This window comes from Cotesia glomerata, linkage group LG8 (genome assembly GCF_020080835.1).
Source record: "Cotesia glomerata isolate CgM1 linkage group LG8, MPM_Cglom_v2.3, whole genome shotgun sequence".
NCBI lineage: Eukaryota > Metazoa > Arthropoda > Insecta > Hymenoptera > Braconidae > Cotesia > Cotesia glomerata.
In genome coordinates, this window is record NC_058165.1 from 11,460,346 (window position 1) to 11,483,109 (window position 22,764).

The window sequence follows — 22,764 nt, forward strand, 5'->3', positions numbered from 1 at the left end:
ATTAGTATTAGTATTTGGTACAAAATAAAATAAATTTGTTATAAAAGAGACCCAAAAATCATTTGTTTGATAATTTTAACCTTTATATTTATGTATTTGTACTTTTTTTGAGTTACGCATGGAGTAAATAAGCAAAAAAAAAATTAAAATCTCAAATTAACAGAATTCATTTGATTTTACAAAAAAAAACAATATCAATATAAAGTATGATTTTTTTTTGCAATTTTATTGGAAAATATTTGAAATTTTTGATTGGTGTTATTTTTGATTGCAAATATCTTTGAAACGGTTGATCTGAGGAACTTTGATCTTCAAACGTTTTTTGTAGAGCATGAAATTTCCTATAAGACTTCTCTCTGGGATATTGCGTAAACGAGCCATTCCGAAGTAATTAAAATTCAAAAATAAAAAAAAAGTTTTCTCGTGTTATTTAAATAGAAAAATTACAAATGAATTGAGGCAAACCTTAATATTAATATTAAGGGCTCTAATAGGCGCCAAAATTTTTGTTTTTAAATGTACTTTCAACTTTTTAACACCATTAAAAAAAAAAAATTTTTTTTTTTTTTTGAAACACCTAATATATATATATATATATATATATATATATATATATATATATATATATATATATGTATATATATATATAATATATATATATTTTGGCAATTAATTTATAAAAAGATAAAGTTGTTACTTGGAAAAAATTTATCCGAACAAATACTTTAAAAATGAATTTTATTTTGATGAATAAAATACGTATGTATATACTCTGGTTGTATTCAAATTAACCGCGCTCTTTCAATAAATACTCAAGTTTTACATGTAGCGCCTCTTATTACCATGTGCGCAATGCGATTGCTGCTTCAAGTTAACTTTAGATGTAGTCCGCATGAGTGAATGAAACTAACTAAAGTATACATATAATACATTATATGCTCATGATATATTATTGTGTCGTTTATGTATATTATATATATATATATATATATATATATATATATATATATATATATATATATATATATTAGAGCGTTTCAAAAAAAAAAAAAAATTTTTATTTTTCTTGGAACCAGGCTCAAAAGTTTCGTTTGGATGCCAAAATAGGTCTCTGAAAATATGAGCCCTTGACATTAATATTAAGGCTGTCCGCCGCGCACTTTTCGATTTCCCATAAGAATAACACAGGAAAAAAGTTTTTTTTTTGTTCTGATTTTTTTTTTGTTCTGATTTGTTCTGTGACATCTAAAAAAAAAAAAAAACAAAAAACAACAAATTAATCAATTGTAATTTAAAGATTTAAAAGTCTCAATAAGAGTAATAAACCATTTGTACCTGTAGGCAGTTGTTAATGAAAGTAACAATTTCAGCTTTTTTTTCTATTAAAGTATTTGCTACTGTTTCATCCTCAATTCTACTTTTATAATTGGATTGATCAACTTTGTCCCAGAATTTTTTAAATCTAACAAATATTGGAACGTTAGGACCCGATGTCGTCTTCCAAAGAACTTCAAAAACTCCTCTCAAAATAATCTCCATTATGTGATGGCGACATGGAAGCCATACTAATTTTCTGCCAAGTTCTTTTTCGATTAAAACACAAGTTCCTTTGTAAATACCTAAATCACAAAAAGATACCAAGATAAAATCAATCATACAAACTTTATAAAAATTCAATGAATCATACCAGTATTTACAGGTGGCGTATCAAAACACATTGCTTTTACATATGGAGCAACTTCCCACTGATTCAAAGTGTCAATAACAGCAGAAGCTTGTTTAAGAGCAGTTCCGTCGTCAGCTTTTGGAACTCCGAGAAGTTAATCAACCCCAGAAACTGATAAAAAAACTGCAATACGGTCCACAGTTTTCGCGCTTGCGATATCACTGAGAATTTTCCCGTCCCAATGCACTACATAACGGTCGTCTTTGTGAAATTCAGATTTCAGATCCTTAGCAATATCTGACCTAAATTTAATTCGCGTTCGATAAATTGTACTGTAACTCAGATTAAGAGTTGACAGATTGATTCCCACACTTTTGTACGCAGCAGATAAAATAAAAATGACATTCCTGTGAGTCACTTGTGATCGATCAAGTGCACCACAGAGTTCAGGTGTCATTACATTCAATTTTGGAGTTAGTTTCGGCTGGATAAGTTGACTTTCAAAATCAGATACATCAGTAGATATATGACTCGATGTTGTTGCTGATAAGTTAGATTGAAATAATGAAGATTTTTGACTCGCTAGAGCCACATTAGCGTCAGGTTCGTTTGTATCTAAAAATAATTATTGAAAGTATATTGCAACAGTAATACATGAATAATTGAAATAGCAGTTGATCTAGAACTTACCAACAGGCTCTACGTCCATAGCATCTTCAGTATTTTCCGCTGAGCTCAATTGAACAACATTATCAATCAAACCGAATCTACTTTTTGATCGCTGACCTGATAAGAACAACTTTTTATCATCAGTGAGATATTTTTCGACATTTACTTTGGCAATGTCGAATAAATTTGCCAATTTTTGATGGAAAATTGCTTCATTTTTTTTCTGTATTGCAGACCATTTTCGTTGAGAAGACTTTTGTAATTTTTTGTCTTCTCCTAATATTTTTTCAAATTTTTTTAACGCACATTTTTTCCCACACGCTGGGATGCCAGCCTCAGACCACTTTTTTTCGAGTTTATCAATTGTTTTTTGAAGACTTCCTCTATAATTTATTTTGAGAATATTTTTATGATAAAAAAATACCGCAATAACCTCTTTTATTAAGGGAAGTTTACGTCCAACAAAATCCTCCACTGGATCACCAATAATATTGATCAATTTATTCATTTTCAATGTTATCATATAATTCACAAAGAAAATTTACACTTGAAAATTATAAATATTCACTAATTGCTCACGAGTTTCCACAACTTATGTAAACAAGACGTCTATTAAATAGAAATGTCAAAACAATCAACTAATCTAATGAAATGATGACATTTACACTCAGCGCCATCTGATTATCGATTTTGAAATGACAATTTTAAAATAACTGATTACCAATATCTATAGAGCTAACTGTCATTGATAAATTGTTTTAAGTACTTCGTCCATCTTTATCATACAGCGAAAAATATTGGTAAACAATCCTCAGAAGTCTAATTAGTATTTTATAAAATATTTGGGGAACATTTTTTCTAAAAACAATATTTTTGCCAAATCATTCAGAAAAACGGCTCAATTGATAATGAATTTAACTTTGACCTTGAATAACTTTTGAATGAGTTGAGTAATCGAAAAATGAAATCAGAGCTTTTTTGTAGAACGTTCAATTTTCTACAAAAATATTTGATCAAAATTCCAAAGCAATCGATGGTTCATTAGTTACAAAAATCAGAACAAAAAAAAAACTTTTTTCCTGTGTTATTCTTATGGGAAATCGAAAAGTGCGCGGCGGACAGCCTTAATATTAATGTCAAGGGCTCATATTTTCAGAGACCTATTTTGGCATCCAAACGAAACTTTTGAGCCTGGTTCCAAGAAAAAAAAAATTTTTTTTTTTTGAAACGCTCTAATATATATACATATATATATATATATATATATATATATAAGCAGTATATATATATATACTATATATATATATATATATATATATATATATATATATTAAAATTACCAGGAAAATAAAAAAAAAACCTTATTATTATAAGTAGGGTAAATGTTCCAGTAGTTGACCGGACACCAGTAGTTGACCGCTTTAATATAAAAGTCCAAAAATTATTATTAACTGCATTTTTTATGACCCTGAAATTTATTTTTAACTATTCTTGAACTTATAATCATTACAATGAATAGGTATTCCAAATATTATTAAATTTTTAGAACATCGAAAATAATTCATAAAAATTTTTCACCGCATGATCTGACTAAAATCGGTCAATTACTATAGTGGAGTATCCGAGAGGCGACTACATGTTTTAGTTAACAAAAAAGTTTCTATTAGGTTAATCTTGCCAAATTAAATTCTGAAGTATTCTTTGATAGTTTCTTAACAAATCTTTTAATGAGATTTGACAAAAACAATCAAATAAATACCAATTCAACGACCGGCCAGATACTGGCACAATAAAACACCATTGTACCATCAATAAATGACTTCGGTCATTTATTAGAACCTGCTATTTTTCAAAATACCAGTAGTTGACCGCATGCACAATTGTAAGTTTCTAGCCTATATATAATAAAAATATAAATATGTTTACGTGATAATTTCATGTTTACATAAGTGTTATTATTTAAAATAATTTATAATTATTAAATTATTAGTAATAAAGAAGTATTTATGCTTATTGTTGAATGTGTTTTAAATAAGATGATTGTTGAGTCAAGTTTAAACTTATACACTGATAGAAGGATTTATTAGCTATTAATAATTCAATTTATTTAGGAGAAAAAAGTACATTTATTAATAGTTAATAAGTATTTATTTATATTTAACCAATATTTATTAACAGTTAATAGATATTTTGTTGAGTGAATTTGTGTTTCGCTTGCAATGTCATATGTTATGAAGATTGCTTATAAACAAAAATCATCCTTACAAATTATTTACATTAATTATATTATTCTATAATAACTGTAACGGGTGTTTATACCGCTCAGTTGGCCCCTTAAATTAAATTAATTGAAATAATAAAGCCTAGCAAAATGAATCTAAATTAATAAATAAAAGGGCGCCACCAGGATTTTTAATCGCGGTTCCTGGAACCGGAACCATAGCTGAGCTTATCTACAGGGAGAGAGATTGGAGGAAGGTGATCTGAAATAAATAAATCCTTAATTAACAATATCCGGAATTTTATTAATAGCAAAAATTATTTAACAACTGTGCTCACCAGTACTCACACTATGATTAACTTAAAACTACAGCCTAACTGTCAGCTGACCAGATCTAAATCCTTATAACTAACTTAACACTACAGCCTAACTGTCGGCTGACCAGATCCAAAATTCACTCTGCACAAGGAACGCGCTGTGTGACAGAGGTCGTCTATAGCCTAACTGGCGGCTATCCAGTGCCAAAACTATTACCTAACCACCCTACGAGTCACCTCGTACAAGGAACGCGCTGGCACGAGGGCTCGTCACAACAACCGGCTACAGAAGCCTCGGACTAGTGAACGCAACGTAACCCAAGACTATCTGCAGCTAATTCTCATAACCCACACAAATTTCCACACACATAACCCGCTCACACACACACTCTGATTTTACTTTACTTAATTTTATAAAAATTATTAACGAAATTTATTTCCAGAAAATTACTACATTAATTTTCTACTTAAAACGATTCAGTCATTAGCTAACAATTCAATTGTAAAATATTTTCTCAACTAATAATTTAATCTCCAAAAATCTAAACTAAAACCGACGCCTAAATTTATTCCCACTTAATCTCGAGTTTAATACTCAACATTAAATAAATTTCAGGAACATTTGACGTTTAAATTTATTCCAATTTAACTCGTAATTTATTTCTTAAATAATAAAATAATTCTTATTAAAATTCATCCATTAATTTTAATTAACTCAAATTCCCGTACTTAATAATCCACGTTGTTAATTAAACTCTAAAGAATTTTCTAAGATGACGATATTAAAATTATTAAAATATATTCCAGAACTTAAGTTCAATATTCAATGACCACGTGGAATTTTCCGATTAAATAAATAATTATAAATAAATTATTTCTATATAAAATAAATCAACGAAAAGTTCTCCACGGGTAAATCACTCTTAATTGGGCTAAATTTCCATAAATCAATTCTCAATAAATAATATAATATTAAATAAATAATATTTTCTTGTAATAAATAATATTAGTTAATAATAATTCAATTGTTCTTAATAATTTCCGAATAAAATAATTGCCAGGAATTTGCGCGCTCAAAATGGACGCCTGCATTCGTTAGTGCGTAGTAATCTTTGACCTTGAGTATACGTTAACTGCGTTGTACAAATTCAACCGACGCTTGACTAATCCGTGAGAACACAATGGAACTTTCTCGAAGAATTTATTTCTCGGTTTTATTTTATTAAATAAAATAAATGTAACTAAACCGATTTTTCAGACGTTCAGAATTATTTATAATTAATCGAGTAAATTAATAAAATAAATTCTCACGACAATTAACACCGCAAGGTCCTTGAGCAGTCCTCGGGTATAAACCCCCTAGAGGTACGCTCAACAGCAACTAACGAATAAGATTTAATTGCAATAAAATAATTATTGAATTATTATTAAATAAATTATTAGTGAACAATTAATAACGGTCCATTTCTATCCCACAGAGTAATTGATGATACCTTTATGAATAAACGACGATCTAACTCACTACTGGAGATTGAAGTCCTAGATGTTGTTGGCTTCTTACGTCTGGTAACTACTCCGGGGATTGGTCTTCTTTATTTCAGTGGCACACTGTCTGGCGGTTACACTACTTCTCCCTGTCACAACGCATGGCTCACCTATATAATAACCCCCAAAATACCCCCTCCTACTCTCTCTTTAGGCCCGAAGATCGAGGCGCACCAGTGCTAGTCGAATAGTTATCGATCTCTGGCGACTTATCGATGCAGGGTAATTTTACCCTGTTACATAACGTTTACTGTAACATACCAAATTTTATCACAGCTCATAATTATCTTTTATATTTTTAAATATTAAAAACGTTAATTTATTTAGTGAATTGAATTATTATCATGTATTCCAGCTGTAGGGTTATAAAAAGTGTCAAAAGAAAATTGCTATTTTTGCTTTTGATTTTAAATAAATATTTGTTAAAAGTAGAGTTGCAAATAATGCATTAAATTTCTTAATGCATTAGCATTTTCATTGGTCATTAAATTTAATTTATTAATGAAAAATATTTTCATAAAGGATTAAATCTAGTTTTTAAATGGAAATAATTTTCGTTGACCATTAAATTTAATTCTTTAATGAAAAATATTTTCATTAATCATTAATTTTAATTTTCTAATTATAAATATTTTCATTACCCATTAAAAGTTATTTTTTAATGGTGAATTTTTCCATTGATCATTCGATTTAATTTTAATCAAAGTATTGTCATTCATGATTGAATGTAATAGTGTGTTCGGACTCCCTGTCTCGAGCGCATCACCATTTTTTTACTCGAAACAATTTTATTTAAGAATAAGGAAAATTCGGATTAAGATGTACTGATTATTAAAACGATGTAATATAAAAAGATAAATTTTTATATCCAATTAGTTAATATTAATTTTGAATGAAATTATTAAAAAAAAAAAAACATTTGACAGCAAATCAATTTTAGCCCTAGAACGTTCGAATTTTGTTTACTTGCTCTATTATTTCTTTATTATTCACATTTTCTAAAATATGAGCTCTACTGATGTTGTGCTGATCGAGATCTTTCATTTAAGTATACACATGCATTTTTGATATATGTCCTATATATCTACTTGATATATGTACTTATATGTCATATATATAAATATATGAAAAATTGATGTGGGTACTCAAATGAAAGGTCTCGATGAGTGTAACTCCAGGATGAGCTTATATCGTAGAAAATATCATCAGTAGACAAAATACGACGTCATTTCTTAATTATTGAAATTTTTTAAGATATAAGCTCATATTTTTCATTAAAATTTTCACAACTCTGGTTAAAAGTTAACAAATATTCATCAAACATTAATGAATATTTATTAACAGTTAATAAATCGTATTTAATAAATAATTTATAAACTGTTAATAAATATTTATTAAACTCTATGATATTAACAAACATCATTAAATATAAACAAATCCTTCTATCAGTGTAACAAGTTTAAATTTGAATTTTTTTGTTGATATTAGAAATATATAGACATAAATTTACAGTAATTAATAGTTTATTTTAAATAATAGTTATTATTTTTAATAATTGCATACGTGTGCCTCAAAAAAATGTTTTGCTTTTGTCATTATTGAACTGAAGTTTAATTTACTAATCTCTTACTTTTTTATTATTATTAGTTTTGTTCTAAACTAAACGAATTTTGTTAACTGATAATACAAATCTAATTTAAATAAATAAGCATAAAAACACTATACATTAAACATAAAAAACTAATTAAAATTTACAAAATAACCAATGTTTGATAATCGGTCAACTACTGGAATACTCCGGTCAATTTACTGGATCAAACCGGTCAACTACTGGTGTTTTTATCTTACCTGCATTTAAATGTGAATTTATAAGTAATTTTATGAATAATTCGAATAAATAACATCACATATCAAAAACTTGAATATTTAAAGTTTAAATAAACTTAAAATTTTTTTTTTTTAGCGTATAATAATTAAATTACGGTCAATTGAAATGCCAAAAATCCTTAATCGGTCAACTACTGGTACATTTACCCTAAATACCAATACAATTATTTTTTATTTCATTAAAATTTTACTAGAACAATCCAAAACGGATTAAATTTAGCAAAAAATAAAAATAATTTTATTCTTATTGTTAATTTTTAGCACATGTGCGGGTGGAGTAAGTAGTGGGGTTGAAGGGTCCCTATATTATTTTAAGTACTATATTACATATATTACCACTTACGAAAAGTATTTATAATTTTTTCTAATAGGTGAAGCCATCATGAAGTTTTTTTTCCTCTTGAAATATTAGAATTTCATTATTTAGCATAACATTTATTAATTTTTATACATATATTATTTATAAAAAAAATAGTTCATCATGTATGAAAATAAAGTTAGCAGACATCTGACAATTTTAATCATTGAAAGAATTATAACTAAAAAATTAAAATAAAATTAGAAGATCTTTTCGAAAAACGATAAATGCATTTTTTGGAAATTAAAAGAAAAATTTTACATGCAGAAGATTTTTTTGAAAAACTATAAGTGCAATTTTTGGAAATATTTTTTTAGTTCTATTTTAATTAATGAAAAAAAACAAAAAATTTTTAAGCGACTGCTGATTTCAGTATTATCATCACATTATCAATAATTTTCAAATAAAACAATTGAAAATTAAAAATTAAAAATCAGTTGACAACAAATTAAATTAAAGGCTGGATTCTAGGAGTCGAATACGTTGTCACGTGGTGAGTTTGAAAAATATATGGGTCATTCCATGTCAAATCGACCAATAGTTGGAATCGACCCCCTTCAATTTGGATAAATTTTGGTCAGAAGTTTTCTTTTATCATATATAATTTAGCATGATATAATTTGTTATTTGCCCTTTTTTTACTTCATTTGTAGTTGTTGACGTCACTTATCGTCTTATTAACATGGAAATAATTTGTAATTTGAGATTGAGAACCATTCATGCGCAGAAATTTGTAAGTAAATAAGTATTCGAAAGAACGAAAAGAAATTGATATTTTCATAAAATTATTTCCGATTCTTATTGAAAATTAATATCTGTTTAAGTTATTTGAGGTTGAAAACTGTAATTGAAGTGAGGAAACGGACAAAATATATCATGCGTTAAAAAAATAAAAAATTATATCATGCGTTAAGGATGACTTCAAGATTATATCCAAAAAATAAAAAAAAAGTTGCTCAAAATTACAATATTATGTAGCTGCATAACTTTACCTTATTTAGAAGTTGCAAAAAACAAAAAAAATTTTTTTTTTTAATTAAAAAATTCATATTTTTGAAAAAAAAAACACCTCCAAAAATTTCAGGATCTTTTAAGATCAGTGCAAGGTATTATACAAAAAAAATTAAGCCAAAATTTTAATGGCGGTTGTCATTTTTGACGATTTTCAAAAATTCAAAATATGACAAATTTGTCATTTTTCGAAATTTTTTTCTAAAATATTTTTTTTTTTTTCAATAGTCCTAAGTATCCCCTTTCAAAAAAACGAAAGCCCATTCCTGTATCTATAATAGCGTTCGAGATATTACAAAAACAAAATTGAAAAACTGGAAAAATCGCTCAATTTTGAATTTGGATATCTTTTGAAAAAAATTTTTTTATTTTTTTTCCTTTGGCAGAACTTCGTTATATGATAAAAGAAAACTTATGATCAAAATTTATCCAAATCGAAAGGGGTCGATTCCAACTATTGGTAGATTTTACATAGAATGACCCATATTAGTTTATCGTTGATTGATGGAATTTTTTTTATCATCTTAAATATTTATTATTATCACATATTTTTCATGTGTTAAAGTAACATAAATTATATAAAATACTATTTTATTTTATTAATTGAAAGTTGAAAATAAATTTATTATTATCGTTAGCAACCAACTGTTGTGTAAATATGGGATGGCGTAAAATTATACGAACAATAGAGGAAAGAAGAAGACATTAAACGAATACGATGTGAAAAAAAGAAAAGGTAATGTAATCCACAAATTGTTAAAGAAAAAAACCACCCAATCAATCCTCTCATATTAGATCATCTTCAAATAATTTCGACAGATATCATATTATAAATAGTAATTCGGAAAATGTTACTATAATACCTTCTGGCAATGCTGTCCCTCAGATTTTGCTATATATGATATTATGAACAATTTTGTAAATCTTCGTTCTACGCCAGGTAATATATCATTGTTTAGATACCCAGAAAATAACAATCTGATTTCTAACCCTATGCATCACAATACTTCCTTAATTCCCCATTAAAGTCATTTATACCTGAAGCAGTCTCTACAATAACATCTAACAAACACACAACGTCAATCCCTACATCGTTTTCGACAAAATCAGAATATCAATATTCTGAAGACAATCATATCATTCTCCATCTTCATACGAATCAACGGCATCTCAATATTGTCAATCTGATCATAATTATAGTAAACCAAACGACGAACTTCATCAAACAGAGTTTCCTAATGATAACAATCCAAATCAAAATCAGCCTTTAAGACAACCGAATGAAAATAACTTAACAGTAGCAAACAATAACGATGAAATTCAAGAGCATAACATCATTGGTGATATGATTGTTAAATGTTGACATTGTAATGCAAAACATTTTGTTGCTGAAAAAGTCGCTAATAAATATAATTATTTTAATGATTGTTGCCGTCATAGCGAAGTAGATTTGAATCAAACAGATCCTCCAGCTTTAATAAAATCTTGATTTTTGGGAATTCATAAAAAATCACAAAATTTTTTTGATCGCATTAGAAATTTTTAATAGTTTATTCTTTTTTGCTTCTTTCCATGCTAACTTAGCAAATCTTTCTTCTCAAAAACGTTGGTCATATTGTTTCAAGATTCAGGGACAGATATATTATCAAGTAGGGGAAGGAGGGGGGCAAAGTGGCCCCCCTAAAATTTAGAAGGACTCAAAATTTTAAGGGCAAAATGGGCCCCCTGAAATTTAAAAAAAAAAGGTGAATAATAAATCATTTATACTTTTAATAATGATTAAAAGTGGTTTTTGTCAAAAAAATTGTCATTGTTTATAAAAAGTAAAAAAAAAATAAAAAGAACGGTTCGTCAAATTTTGCCATATTGCTTTTTCGTAAAGGGTAATGAACCAAAGACTAAAAGAAAAGAAATAAGTCAATAGGTTCATTCGCGCGCTTTTTCATAATAAAAAATAGCAGATAATTGATGGAACGATTTTATTAAATTTTTTTTAAGTCTATAGCTTCGCTGAAAGTTGACCTTTGAAAATTTTTTGGTATTTTTTTTTTTTTTTTCGAAAATACATTTGAAAACAAAAATTTTCTATATGATACGTTTCCGAAAGATCAATTTTTAAAAAAGTGACGGCTATTTGAGAATAAAAAAGCTGATTATTTTTTAAATTCATTCTTTGTTGGGTTGGGTAAAAAATTTTTAAAAATTCTAAAAACAGTTTTTGGTAGTGTAGGAAAGGACAAAAATTTTTCAGCCGAATCAAAAAGGATCGAGTTCAAAGGTGATCAATTTGACAAATAAAATACTCCGTATTTTCTGTAATTCTCCTAATTTTTTAGATAAAAATTTGAAACAACAAAAATTTAAGATGTTAATATCTCCTGAAATATTGATGTTAGCAATTTAGTGCTTGGGATCTTTTTTGTAGATGATCAAATTTACTACAAGTTAGTTATTAAAATGTTTTTTGTAGCTCTTCTCAGTGACGAGAAAAGAACAGAAAAACGTAAATTTTATGAAAAAATTGGATTTGGTAGTCCATACTCCCTCGCCAGTGAGAGTTACGATTACGCCACGATGGGCAGTTTTGTGAAGCATTCAATTCTAAGTAAAATAACCCATTTTTGATTGAAATAATGTTATGAAATGCTGTTGAGCTGTGAAAATTTAAGGAAACAGCTCGAGTTTTACGTGTATATTTAAAGGGAAATCTTTTCACACCTTGATCGACCTTTGAGAAGTTACATTATCCCCAAAATTACTGAACTTATAATAAGTGATGCTCTAATATACGAAATATGTATAGATGTGTTTTCTATTATTTCATCTACACGTAACATTCCTGATAGTGGTATAATGAGTGTACATAGGATTCGTGTTACTAGACGTTTACGAAAATGATAATCCGATTTAAATACTTACTAGAAATTGAAATAGTGCGCTACGCGCGCACCTCAATTTTAAGCAATGATAAATCGTGGCCCGGTTTTTGCGAATTTCGACTTATAACTAATTTCAATAATTTCATATATTTTTTTTGAGAGGATTATTTTTGGGAATAACTTTTCGGAGTATCCATTATTTTAGTACATATCAAACAAGTAAATGCACAAAAGATTTGATTACGAGTCTCTGAGTTATTACTAAAGCATTACATGCATGCGTGCGCTTGCGCGCGAATATCATTTCTAGTTATAATAAAAATTGACAATTGGTACCAACTTAAATCTCGCGTTGGCTGCATTTTTCATAACAAACTATCCTCTTGAAGCTACAGTTTATGTAGAAATAATTCCAGCGTACCCTGGCGGGTGTAGGTGCAAACTGTGAAATATCTTTTTCTGACTGTAGTTTCCCATCTATAGAAGGATTACCATGGATTCTCGAATTATTTAGTCTGTGGCATGTCACTTTCTCCATAAGTAAAAAGTCAGGATCTAAAAATCTGGGTCGCTATAGTTTGTGCCAGTGAATTTAATTAATTTTAAATAGAATTTATCATTTTCAAAGACCATTATTAATTAATATTGATAATATAACATATATCAACGTATTATTATAGAGTATCATTAAAGAAAAAAAAATTGGGAAAACGGTTGACCCTAAAGGCCATCCCTGCAACGTCCCGCTACCTTCATACCTAAGTGCTCAACAATTCACTTATTTTTTAAGCTCTTCGAGCTCAAAAATATAATTTATGTGTAATTTTGAGCTCTCCGAGCTCAAATAAATCGCTGTTTTGTGCTTTTGAGCTCTTCGAGCTCGAAACCCGAGAAAAAATGTTTCTATATAATCATATATCTTAATATATATAAATCTCCTGTCCGCGATGGACTCGTAAACTACTTAACCGATTTTAAATTAAATTGGCACACCGTGAGCAGTCTGGTCCAACTTAAGAGATAGGCTTAGATCTTTAATTATAGTCGCAATTTTATTTTATTGCAAATTATTTGTCTATAATTAATTGACAGTCACAATTATCTGTTAACTCCAAAAGATTTTAACAGATGTCGATACTTTTCGACTGGATTGAGTAAGTAATCAATAGATGGCACTGCTATGGTAAACCGACAAACGTGTCATATAAGCTACAATTCAATATCATGATTACTACGTGTTATTGAGGCTAAAGTATAAATTAAATTTATTTTGTAGTAAACGAAATACCGTGAAATTCAATTATTTCTACTTTTTTAATTTTTGGTGTTAGCATAGCCAACTACGTGTTACTTAGACCGAAGTGTAAATCAAATTCAAATTATAGTGACGATAATACAGTGAAATTATTCCTGCTTTTTACTTATTTGTGCTTCATTATTCAAAATTCTATAATTATAAAATATATAAATGTAAGTATTATCACATAATTATAATAATAAATTAATATATTAATGAGAAAATGGTACAAAGCTCCCCACACTTTTTCAATAATTTTACAAATATTTTTTTTTTTCATTGTTTTTATTTAACCTCTATCAAAAATTATTTTGCACTTATTATTTCAATGTGCTATAATAACGAGTTTTTCAGTTCTGTTTTGTAATATTTAAACGATTAAATTAATGTTTTCAGTCAAATGCCACCGAAAAAATCTAACCTCAACAACGCAAGCACCAGAGAGGCACGACGCAAACGTGTTAAAAGAGCTCATCAGTTGGCAAAACAAATCGAAACAGGAAATACAGCTCAAAGAATCAAGACAGCAGAAGGTCGTGCACAAGAACAGCCTGATACACGTCTGCAACAGAATATTACGGGAACAAGAGCGGGACAAGAACAAAACATAACTACAGTACGAGTACAGGAAGGACAATTTCAATATATACATGTAAGTATTATCACATAGTTATACAAGTTAATTAATATATCAATGAAAAAATGGTACAAAGCTCCCCACACTTTTTCAACAATTGTATAAAGATTTTTCTTTTATTGTTTTTATTTAACCTCTATTAAAAATTATTTTGCACTTATTATTTCAATTTCAATGTGCTATAATAGCATGTTTTTTAGTTTTTTTTTTTTTTCCAATATTTCAACGATTAAATAATTATTTTCAGTAAAATGCCACCGAAAAAATCTAATCTCAACAACGTGAGCAGCAGAGAGGTACGACGCAAACGTGTTGAAAGAGCTCATCAGTTGCCAGAACAAGTCGATACAAGAAATACAGCTCAAAGAATTAGGATAGCAGAAGGTCGTGCACAAGAATCTCAAGAACAGTGTAGCGAACGTCTGCAACAGAATATTACGAGAACAAGAGCGGCACGAAAACGAAACATAGCTACAGTACGAGCACAAGAACGACAAAGGCAACGGATCAGCCGCTCATTAATACGTACATCATTCGTTCGTCTTGCTTTTGAATATGCACCAGATATTAACTACTCTGCGCATTCAAAAATTGCTATCGGTGGAATGGATAAAGTATGTCAATATTGTCAGGCGTTGAAATTTCGAAATGAAGCTGCCGGTATGTGCTGCGCAGCAGGAAAAGTCGTGCTGCCACCTCTATCCGCTCCGCCAGAACCTTTATTATCCCTTCTTGCTGGGAATTCAGATGATTCCAAATTATTTTTGCGTAAGATACGCAAATTTAATTCTTGCTTCCAAATGACGTCATTTGGGGCAACTAAAATTTGTGATCTTGCATCCGATGGACGTAATTTTGAAACTACATTCAAAATACAAAGCCAGGTGTACCACAAGATTGGATCATTGATGCCAATGCCTGATGATAATCCGAAATTTCTTCAAATTTATTTTATGGGCAATTGTGAAGAGCGCGTAACTACTCGGTGCCAGTATAATTTCATTGAACAAGCAGAGGAAAGAGCAATTGTGATATTACTGGAAAATTTTTTAGAAGATCAGAATCAACTACTTCAATTAATCAAAAGAGTTTCGCCACGATCGCAAAATGACAACTATCAAATCGTCATAAAGGCCGATAAAGAACCATTAAGTAAACATGCTGGTAGATTCAACGCTCCAACTGTTGATGAGGTTGCTGTTATCATGATTGGTGATCCAGTTGACAAAAGATCTATAAAAATGACACGGCGAGACAACACTATCAGTACGATTTCGGATCTACACCGTTCATTTGATGCACTACAATATCCATTGATATTTTGGCAAGGACAGAATGAATATCACCTTAACATCAAACAGTGTAATCCTAATACCGGTAAATTTGACAATTACCTATTTATTTTCTTACTGTATGTATGAATGTTAATTTCGTAGTGTATTTTATTTTTTATTTTTTTAGGTGATTATGGAAATAAAAAAGTGAGCTCAATGACCTACTACGCACACCAAATAATGATTAGACTAAATCAGGACAACTATATCTTTCGATATCGTCAGCTATTCCATCAATACATTGTTGATATGTATGCTAAGGTTGAAAGCAAACGCTTGCGATTCATTCGATTCAACCAGGCTAAATTACGATCGGAAGAATATATTCACTTACGAGATGCTGTTGCTGGAAACATCGATGGAAATTTAAATCCTAATGACATCGGTAATGCTTTCATTTTACCTTCAAGCTACATCGGCAGTCCACGGAACATGCAGGAATACATACAAGACGCGATGACTTACGTACGTCATTACGGCCGACCGGATTTGTTTATTACATTTACATGTAATCCGAATTGGGAAGAGATACAAACTTTATTATTATCAGGACAACAAGCAATTGATCGTCATGATATAACTGCACGCGTGTTTAAACAAAAATTGAAATCCTTAATTGATTTTATTGTTAAATATTCAATTTTCGGTATCACACGTTGTTGGCTGTATACGATTGAGTGGCAAAAGCGAGGTTTGCCTCATGCCCACATTTTGATTTGGCTTGAAGATAAAATCCGTCCAGAAGAAATTGATCAAATAATTTCAGCCAAAATTCTAGACCCATTAATTGATCCAGAATTATTTGATGTTGTCACTAAACACATGATCCATGGGCCATGCGGTGCTTTTAACATTACGTCACCATGCATGGAAAATGGAAAATGTAAGAAAAATTTCCCAAAGTCGTATACGAATGACACTATCACGGATATTGATGGTTATCCTATATATCGCCGCAGAAATACTGAGAATGGTGGCCACACATTTACAATGCGAATGCCGAATTATCCAAATCAAGCAGAACTCGATAATCAGTGGGTGGTACCATATTCACCATTACTTTCAAAAACTTATAAAGCTCATATCAACGTTGAGCTTTGCAGTTCTGTAAAATCAATTAAGTACATTTGTAAATATGTAAACAAAGGCAGTGATTTGGCCATATTTGAAGTACAAAATATAAATAAAATATTAGGCTTATTTGGAAGACAAAAAAAAATTTTATTTTTTTTTTGAATTACTCTAATTACGACAATTATTTGTTTATGATATTATTGTTTAAGAAAAAATATTAAATTTTGTTTTAGAATTAAATGATGCTGCTCGTACGAATAATCCCGATAATCATTTTTTCGGGGGTTTCTTTCTCTTTACCACAGAATGACAACTTAGATGATTTATTAATAAATGTGTTTGGATCAAACCCAAATATGCAACAACAAAATAACACTATTGCGAAATCATCTTCACAAGACACTGGACTAAATGCTTTGATAGATGAAGTATTTAAACTCGAAAAAACCGATAATGGTAAAACTATGAGTAAAGGAGGTGATCAAATTTCAACAAACGATGATTGTGAATGTGTTCCGTATTACCAATGTCAAAACGACACTATTGTTAGTGATGGAGCTGGATTAATTGATATCAGGTATAAAATTTAAGATATATTGAGAGTCTCAGAAGTTCCTATGCATGCATCCTAACGTGCTAAAGTGTATACATTAGGGTATCTGTTATTTCTCCAGCTGTTTTTTTTTGCTGTCGCCCCCTGGATTTTTAGTTCTCGATTTAAAAAAAAATATCTTACACAAACAAGTTTTTAATTATTAAATTAAATCGTGCTAAAATCGAATTACGTTTCCCATTTAAATAACATGGGAATATGGAACTTTTTGCAATCAATTTTTTTTCTTTGAAAAAAATATCATTACGACTATGATCGATACATATTCTGATGGGAAATTGAATGAAGTTTCATGTAATATAATCATTTATTTCATTTATAAATGTTCCAAAAATTTTATTAAAATGATTCATAGTTACAGTGACGTTAAAACTACGACGTATTGAATACATTCTAAATAATATTGTCGCTTGTTTGTATTTTTTTTGACTCTATTCACATTTATTTATTAAGCCATTGTTAGTCGCATTATGATAAGTATTTTTGTTTTTATGAATAATTTGCACCAAATATCGTTTTTGTTTTTTTTTTATGAGTAAAATGTTGATGTATTCTTGAGTTAATCGAAGGGCTTTTGCGGCCCCATCGTTAACAGTTGTATGTAGTTATGCAGTTGTTGTAGATTATTAACGATGTCTAATCCTCCAAACAATTATTATTGGTGGCCCATTTCTCAAAGTAAACTTTAGACTGGTTACCCGAATGGCGTGACGTCGCATAACAACTACCTATTCTATAGAGACTCGCTATAGTGCGAACGAAAAACTAAAGAAGAGGTCACCAGACTAGGGTTAATCTCTAGCAATTTTTTATTTATGTTGAATCGAACAGAAAATTTGATTAATTTTGAATTATTAAAAATTAATTTGTATAATAAAAAAATCAATTTTTTATCTTTCCAAACGTTTTTATTTTTCTAATCAAAGAGCGATTATAAAGTATTCAGAACATTTGTAGATAATTGATTCTTTTAAATTATTTAGCATACTTTTGCATAGTATAAATGAATTTAAAGGTTTTCAAAAGTATGAGTAATTTTCAAATTGTATTACTTTTAAATCATTTTCAATTCATTTGGTAAATGTCGAAGGAGTAAAATTTTCTTTTTGAATCATTTTGAATATTTTTTAATTTAAAAAAAAATTAAAAGATATTAAAAAAAAATTAGAAAAACGGTTGACCCTAAAGGCCATCCCTGCAACTTCCCGCTAATTCTATACCTAGGCACTTAAAATTGCACTTATGACGTTTTTGAGCTTTTCGAGTTCTAAAATACAATTTATGTATTATTTTGAGCTCTCCGAGTTCAAAGAGATAGCTTTGCTATGCTTTTGAGCTCTTCGAGCTTAAAAGTCTTATCAAAATTCGATGAAACACGATTTTTCTAATTTTAAAACTGCTGTAACTTTTTAGTAAATCAACCGATTTTCACGCAGTAGGCGGCGATAAATGTGGTTTTTTGAGCTCTATAAATGATTTGAAACAAAAAAATTGATTTGATGAAAAATTTCGGAGTTATTACAAAAAAACATTTTTTTCGATTTTTTTCGACAACGATATCTGACGAACGCATTAATCGATTTTGACGCTCTATGTGGTGATAGATGCGGGATTTCAAGGTTAAGAGCTGATTAGTTTTTGAAGTTGATCGGTTCGGCCAATTCAGAGATATTTAAAAAACAATAAAAAAAAAAACAACTTTTTTTGTCACTTTTTTTGCAATTTCTCGAAATCTACTGGTCCGAATCGGTTCCAACTTACAGGAAATCTAAGTTTGGCGAAGCCCTTTCGAATGACACCAACCGCGATGAAATCAGTCAAGCCGTTCAAAAGTTACGAGAGGTTAACACACACACACACACACACACACACACACACACACACACACACACACACACACACACACACACACACACATACATACAGACGTACGGACATCATCGTGAAAATAGTCAGGAAAGCTTCCTAGGACCTCGAAACGTCGAGATCCGATGAAAACTCGATTTTCAAAAAACGGGGTAAAACCAATAACTTCCCGATTTTTGAAAATTTTCAATTTTCTTAGCGGGAAGTTAAAAGTTTAATTTTCTTTAATCTTTTTAAATCGTTTCTCCTAACTAAGAAACTGTAAGAAAAGTAACGACGCTGCTATAGTATAGTACGAAAAGACTGCCGAAAAATTTCCCAGAAATATGAAGTCATAAATGTCATGTTTAGAAAAGAAACAAATTTTCTATAACTATATGCAAATGTTCAACTATATCAAATTTTTATTTTTAACTTTTCGCTCTGAAATTCAATGATTTTTAAAAAATCGGGGAGTCATTGGTTTCATCCCGGTTTTCGAAAATCGAGTTCTTATCAGATTTCCACGTTTCGAGGTCTGAGGAAGCTATTCTGACTACTCCTATGAGAATCTCTTTTCGTATGTATGGATGTATGTATGAATGTATGTCACTATGTATGTATATATGTGTGTGTATTTTTAACTTCCCGCTAAGAAAATCGAAGATTTTCGAAAAATCGGGAAGTTATTGGTTTTACCCCGTTTTTCGAAAATCCAGTTTTCATCAGATCTCGACGTTTTGAGGTCCTAGGAAGCTTTCCTGACTATTCCCGCAAGGGTGTCACTATGTATGTATGTATGTATGTATGTATGTTGTAACAGGGTAAAATCACCCTGCATCGATAAGTCGCCAGAGATCGCCCTAGCGAATTTGGTCACCCTGAAAAAATACCCAAAATATCCGATAAATTTCGGTATAATTTCGGTCATTTTTTGGTAAAATTTTAAAAACATACTCAAATTATACTCAAATAATTCTTCTATTTTGAGTATATTTGTGAAAATTTCATACCCAAATGATACCTATTGATTTTTTTTTTAAATTAATACGCTTAATGAAATGATACTTCAATGTATCTAATATCAACTATATAGAATCAAATAAATAAGGAACTAATGAGAAAAAAGTCAAATAAATTTTTATTCAAATTTTATAACTTTTTATTATTCATTAGTTTTTTTTTGCATTTAAGCTTTGACAAGAGTACATAAGAAAATATTATATTAAACGTAATAAAAAATATTCATAAAAAAAATTATATTATTCATAATAAGGATGATTAAAATTTCAACTTTTTAAATTGACTTTGCCCTGCTTTGCCGGTTCTGAGCTGTCCTAGATTTTTTCTGTTTCTTTCGAGCAAGCCGATCATTTTTCAGAAAATCAGTAACCCATTTATATACATTATGCTCAGGATTTTGTTTTCTGGTATGCTTCAAAAATCGTGTTCTTTGTAGAGCATAACAGAGATGGATAATATCATTATAATTTTGAGAGCTCACAATCATTGCATTCGGAAATCTTTTATTTTGTCTTATTATCAGCCTATCACGTTCTTCCTCAGTCCAGTATGCTCTCATTAATCTTTTTGCACGCAAGCTCATTCTTTTTGCTAACAAAGCTCTTAAAAAATTTTTAGCATCTAGGAGAATTCCTTCAATTCTAACCTGAAATAAAATTAAAAAATGAATTAAGAACATACCGACAATAAGTGAAGTGTAAAGTAATATACGCACTTTTCCGTTTGTTGATGATGGCCGCCCAAGATTGTGTTGTTTAATAATTTTTTCTACATCAGAAATCATTCTCTTTCGAAATAATTTAAATCCGTGACGTAATTCTGATTTACTGACCATTTCATCTAAATCATTTGAGCTACGTGAACTTGAAGATCTGCTTGAACTTGAAGAGCTACGCGAAGTTGAATTAGAATTAGGTGAACTGGACGATTGTCTTGATCTAGATGGAGATCGTGGTGATCTTAAAGCCTCTTGATTGTAACGATGATTTGATGTATCGGCATTGGCCCTAGATGTTCTGTATGGTTTAGATGGTTCTGACTGGGAAGCTCCTCGTTTATTTCCATGAGCTGATCTGTGAGCATGCGTTTTTGATGACGTTCTTACATCCAAAGAATAAGGTGTCCGGGTTCTGGGATTGTCTCCAGAAGTCGATCTACTAGCAGATTGCTTAGATGAAATGCTTTGACGCGATGAGTGAGATTGAGGAGTTTTAGAAGTTTCTCGCTGAAGCGGTGGAGAAGTATTTTGTTGACTCGACGTGCTCAGTTGCGATGAGCGAGATTCTGGAGTTGTAGAAAATTCTTGCCGGAGCAATCTACGGATACGTTGGCCAGATGATGTGCTTTGACCTGATAAGTGAGATCGAGGAGTTTTAGAAGTTTCTCGCTGAAGCAATCGAGGAGTACTTCGTTGAGTTGGCGTGCTCAGTTGTGATGAGCGAGATTCTGAACCTATAGAAAATTCTTGCTGGAGCGATCTAGGGATACGTTGGCCAGATGATGTGCTTTGACGTGATGAGTGAGATGGTGGAGTTGTAAGAACTTCCTGCTGAATCAAGCTGGGACGATCTCGAGGCGGGTTTTGATGCATCAAATGAGATTGGAGAGTTTTGAAAGGTTCTCGACGAGTCGATATTGAAGTATGTTTGGGCAAAATGTTTTCTATTAATGGTGGAGAGAAAGGAGTTCTTGAAGACTCTTCATAAGAAGATTCTGTTCTTGGTACTGTTAGTACGCTCAATAGCTGAGTCATATTACGACCTGAATTTTCCCCATTGTTTAAGTTCTCCTGTTGACAAACAAATGAAAAAATTATTATGATACTTACTGATGATGAATAAATCGATTACATGAGATCATTAAACAAAATTATACCATTTAAGTAAATAAATGTTGTTTTCAGTCAAATGCACCATTACAATTAGTTATAAATTATTGTAAGAAGAGTACCAATTTATGAAAGAAAAAAGTTTTTCGTGCATGATAATTATTATTTATATCCATACTTATAGATATATTAATAAATTCTAAAATATAAATGTGTGAAAAAAAAAATATAAAAAATACCTGTCCACATTCATTGATATTTTTTTTTAATGGCTATCCATTTATGGTTTTTACTTTTAAAAATATCATTTCAGTTTTAGTTTCTCATTTATTAACACATTATTGTTTTCTAACGACGTGTCTTATACAATTTCTAAATCTTTTAGTTTCAATTTAACATATCGTTTGATTGACTACGCTACCGCAATTCAAATCATCTCCGAAAAATTAAATGAGATTCTAATTATGAAATATTTTACTTTACAAAAAAAATATTTCAACTGATATGGTACTTTTTTATGTTTTATTTCTCATATAATCAATAAAAGTGCAGTGAAAACG

General features: G+C 29.8%; 5 protein-coding genes across 7 annotated transcripts in view; 2 read left to right on the forward strand and 3 right to left on the reverse strand.

Moving 5' to 3' along the window:
* LOC123271012 (phenoloxidase-activating factor 2-like) overlaps positions 1–22,764 on the forward strand; it is a 140,494-nt gene that overhangs the window by 62,780 nt on the left and 54,950 nt on the right. The window contains exons 2-3 of one of the 3 annotated variants that reach the window (XM_044737225.1): positions 10,313–10,410; positions 17,129–17,472. In XM_044737225.1, the coding sequence (XP_044593160.1) occupies positions 17,135–17,472 (338 nt within the window). In that variant the 5' untranslated portion in view covers positions 10,313–10,410; positions 17,129–17,134. Of the gene's footprint in view, positions 1–5,319; positions 5,341–10,312; positions 10,411–17,126; positions 17,473–22,764 lie in introns of those variants that run through there. The other 2 variants (XM_044737223.1, XM_044737222.1) reach the window with 2 other exon arrangements.
* LOC123271013 lies at positions 1,510–1,812 on the reverse strand (the record flags this gene model as incomplete). The annotated part of the gene is given in 1 exon segment (XM_044737226.1): positions 1,510–1,812. A coding segment is annotated over 1 exon segment (147 nt), but the record flags the coding sequence as incomplete, so codon positions are not given.
* LOC123270078 lies at positions 1,821–2,893 on the reverse strand. The gene is made up of 2 exons (XM_044736012.1): positions 2,357–2,893; positions 1,821–2,281 (listed from the first exon to the last, which is right to left on the reverse strand). Exons 1-2 carry the CDS (start codon positions 2,856–2,858, stop codon positions 1,821–1,823), a joined length of 963 nt encoding a protein of 320 aa, XP_044591947.1. The 5' UTR covers positions 2,859–2,893.
* LOC123270079 lies at positions 13,482–17,057 on the forward strand. The gene is made up of 4 exons (XM_044736013.1): positions 13,482–14,023; positions 14,247–14,502; positions 14,735–15,864; positions 15,949–17,057. The coding sequence occupies exons 3-4, from the start codon at positions 14,739–14,741 to the stop codon at positions 17,055–17,057; spliced, it is 2,235 nt and encodes a 744-aa protein (XP_044591948.1). The 5' UTR covers positions 13,482–14,023; positions 14,247–14,502; positions 14,735–14,738.
* On the reverse strand, positions 20,635–22,321 carry LOC123271011 (uncharacterized serine-rich protein C215.13-like). The gene is made up of 2 exons (XM_044737221.1): positions 21,092–22,321; positions 20,635–21,022 (listed from the first exon to the last, which is right to left on the reverse strand). Exons 1-2 carry the CDS (start codon positions 22,127–22,129, stop codon positions 20,651–20,653), a joined length of 1,410 nt encoding a protein of 469 aa, XP_044593156.1. The 5' UTR covers positions 22,130–22,321; the 3' UTR covers positions 20,635–20,650.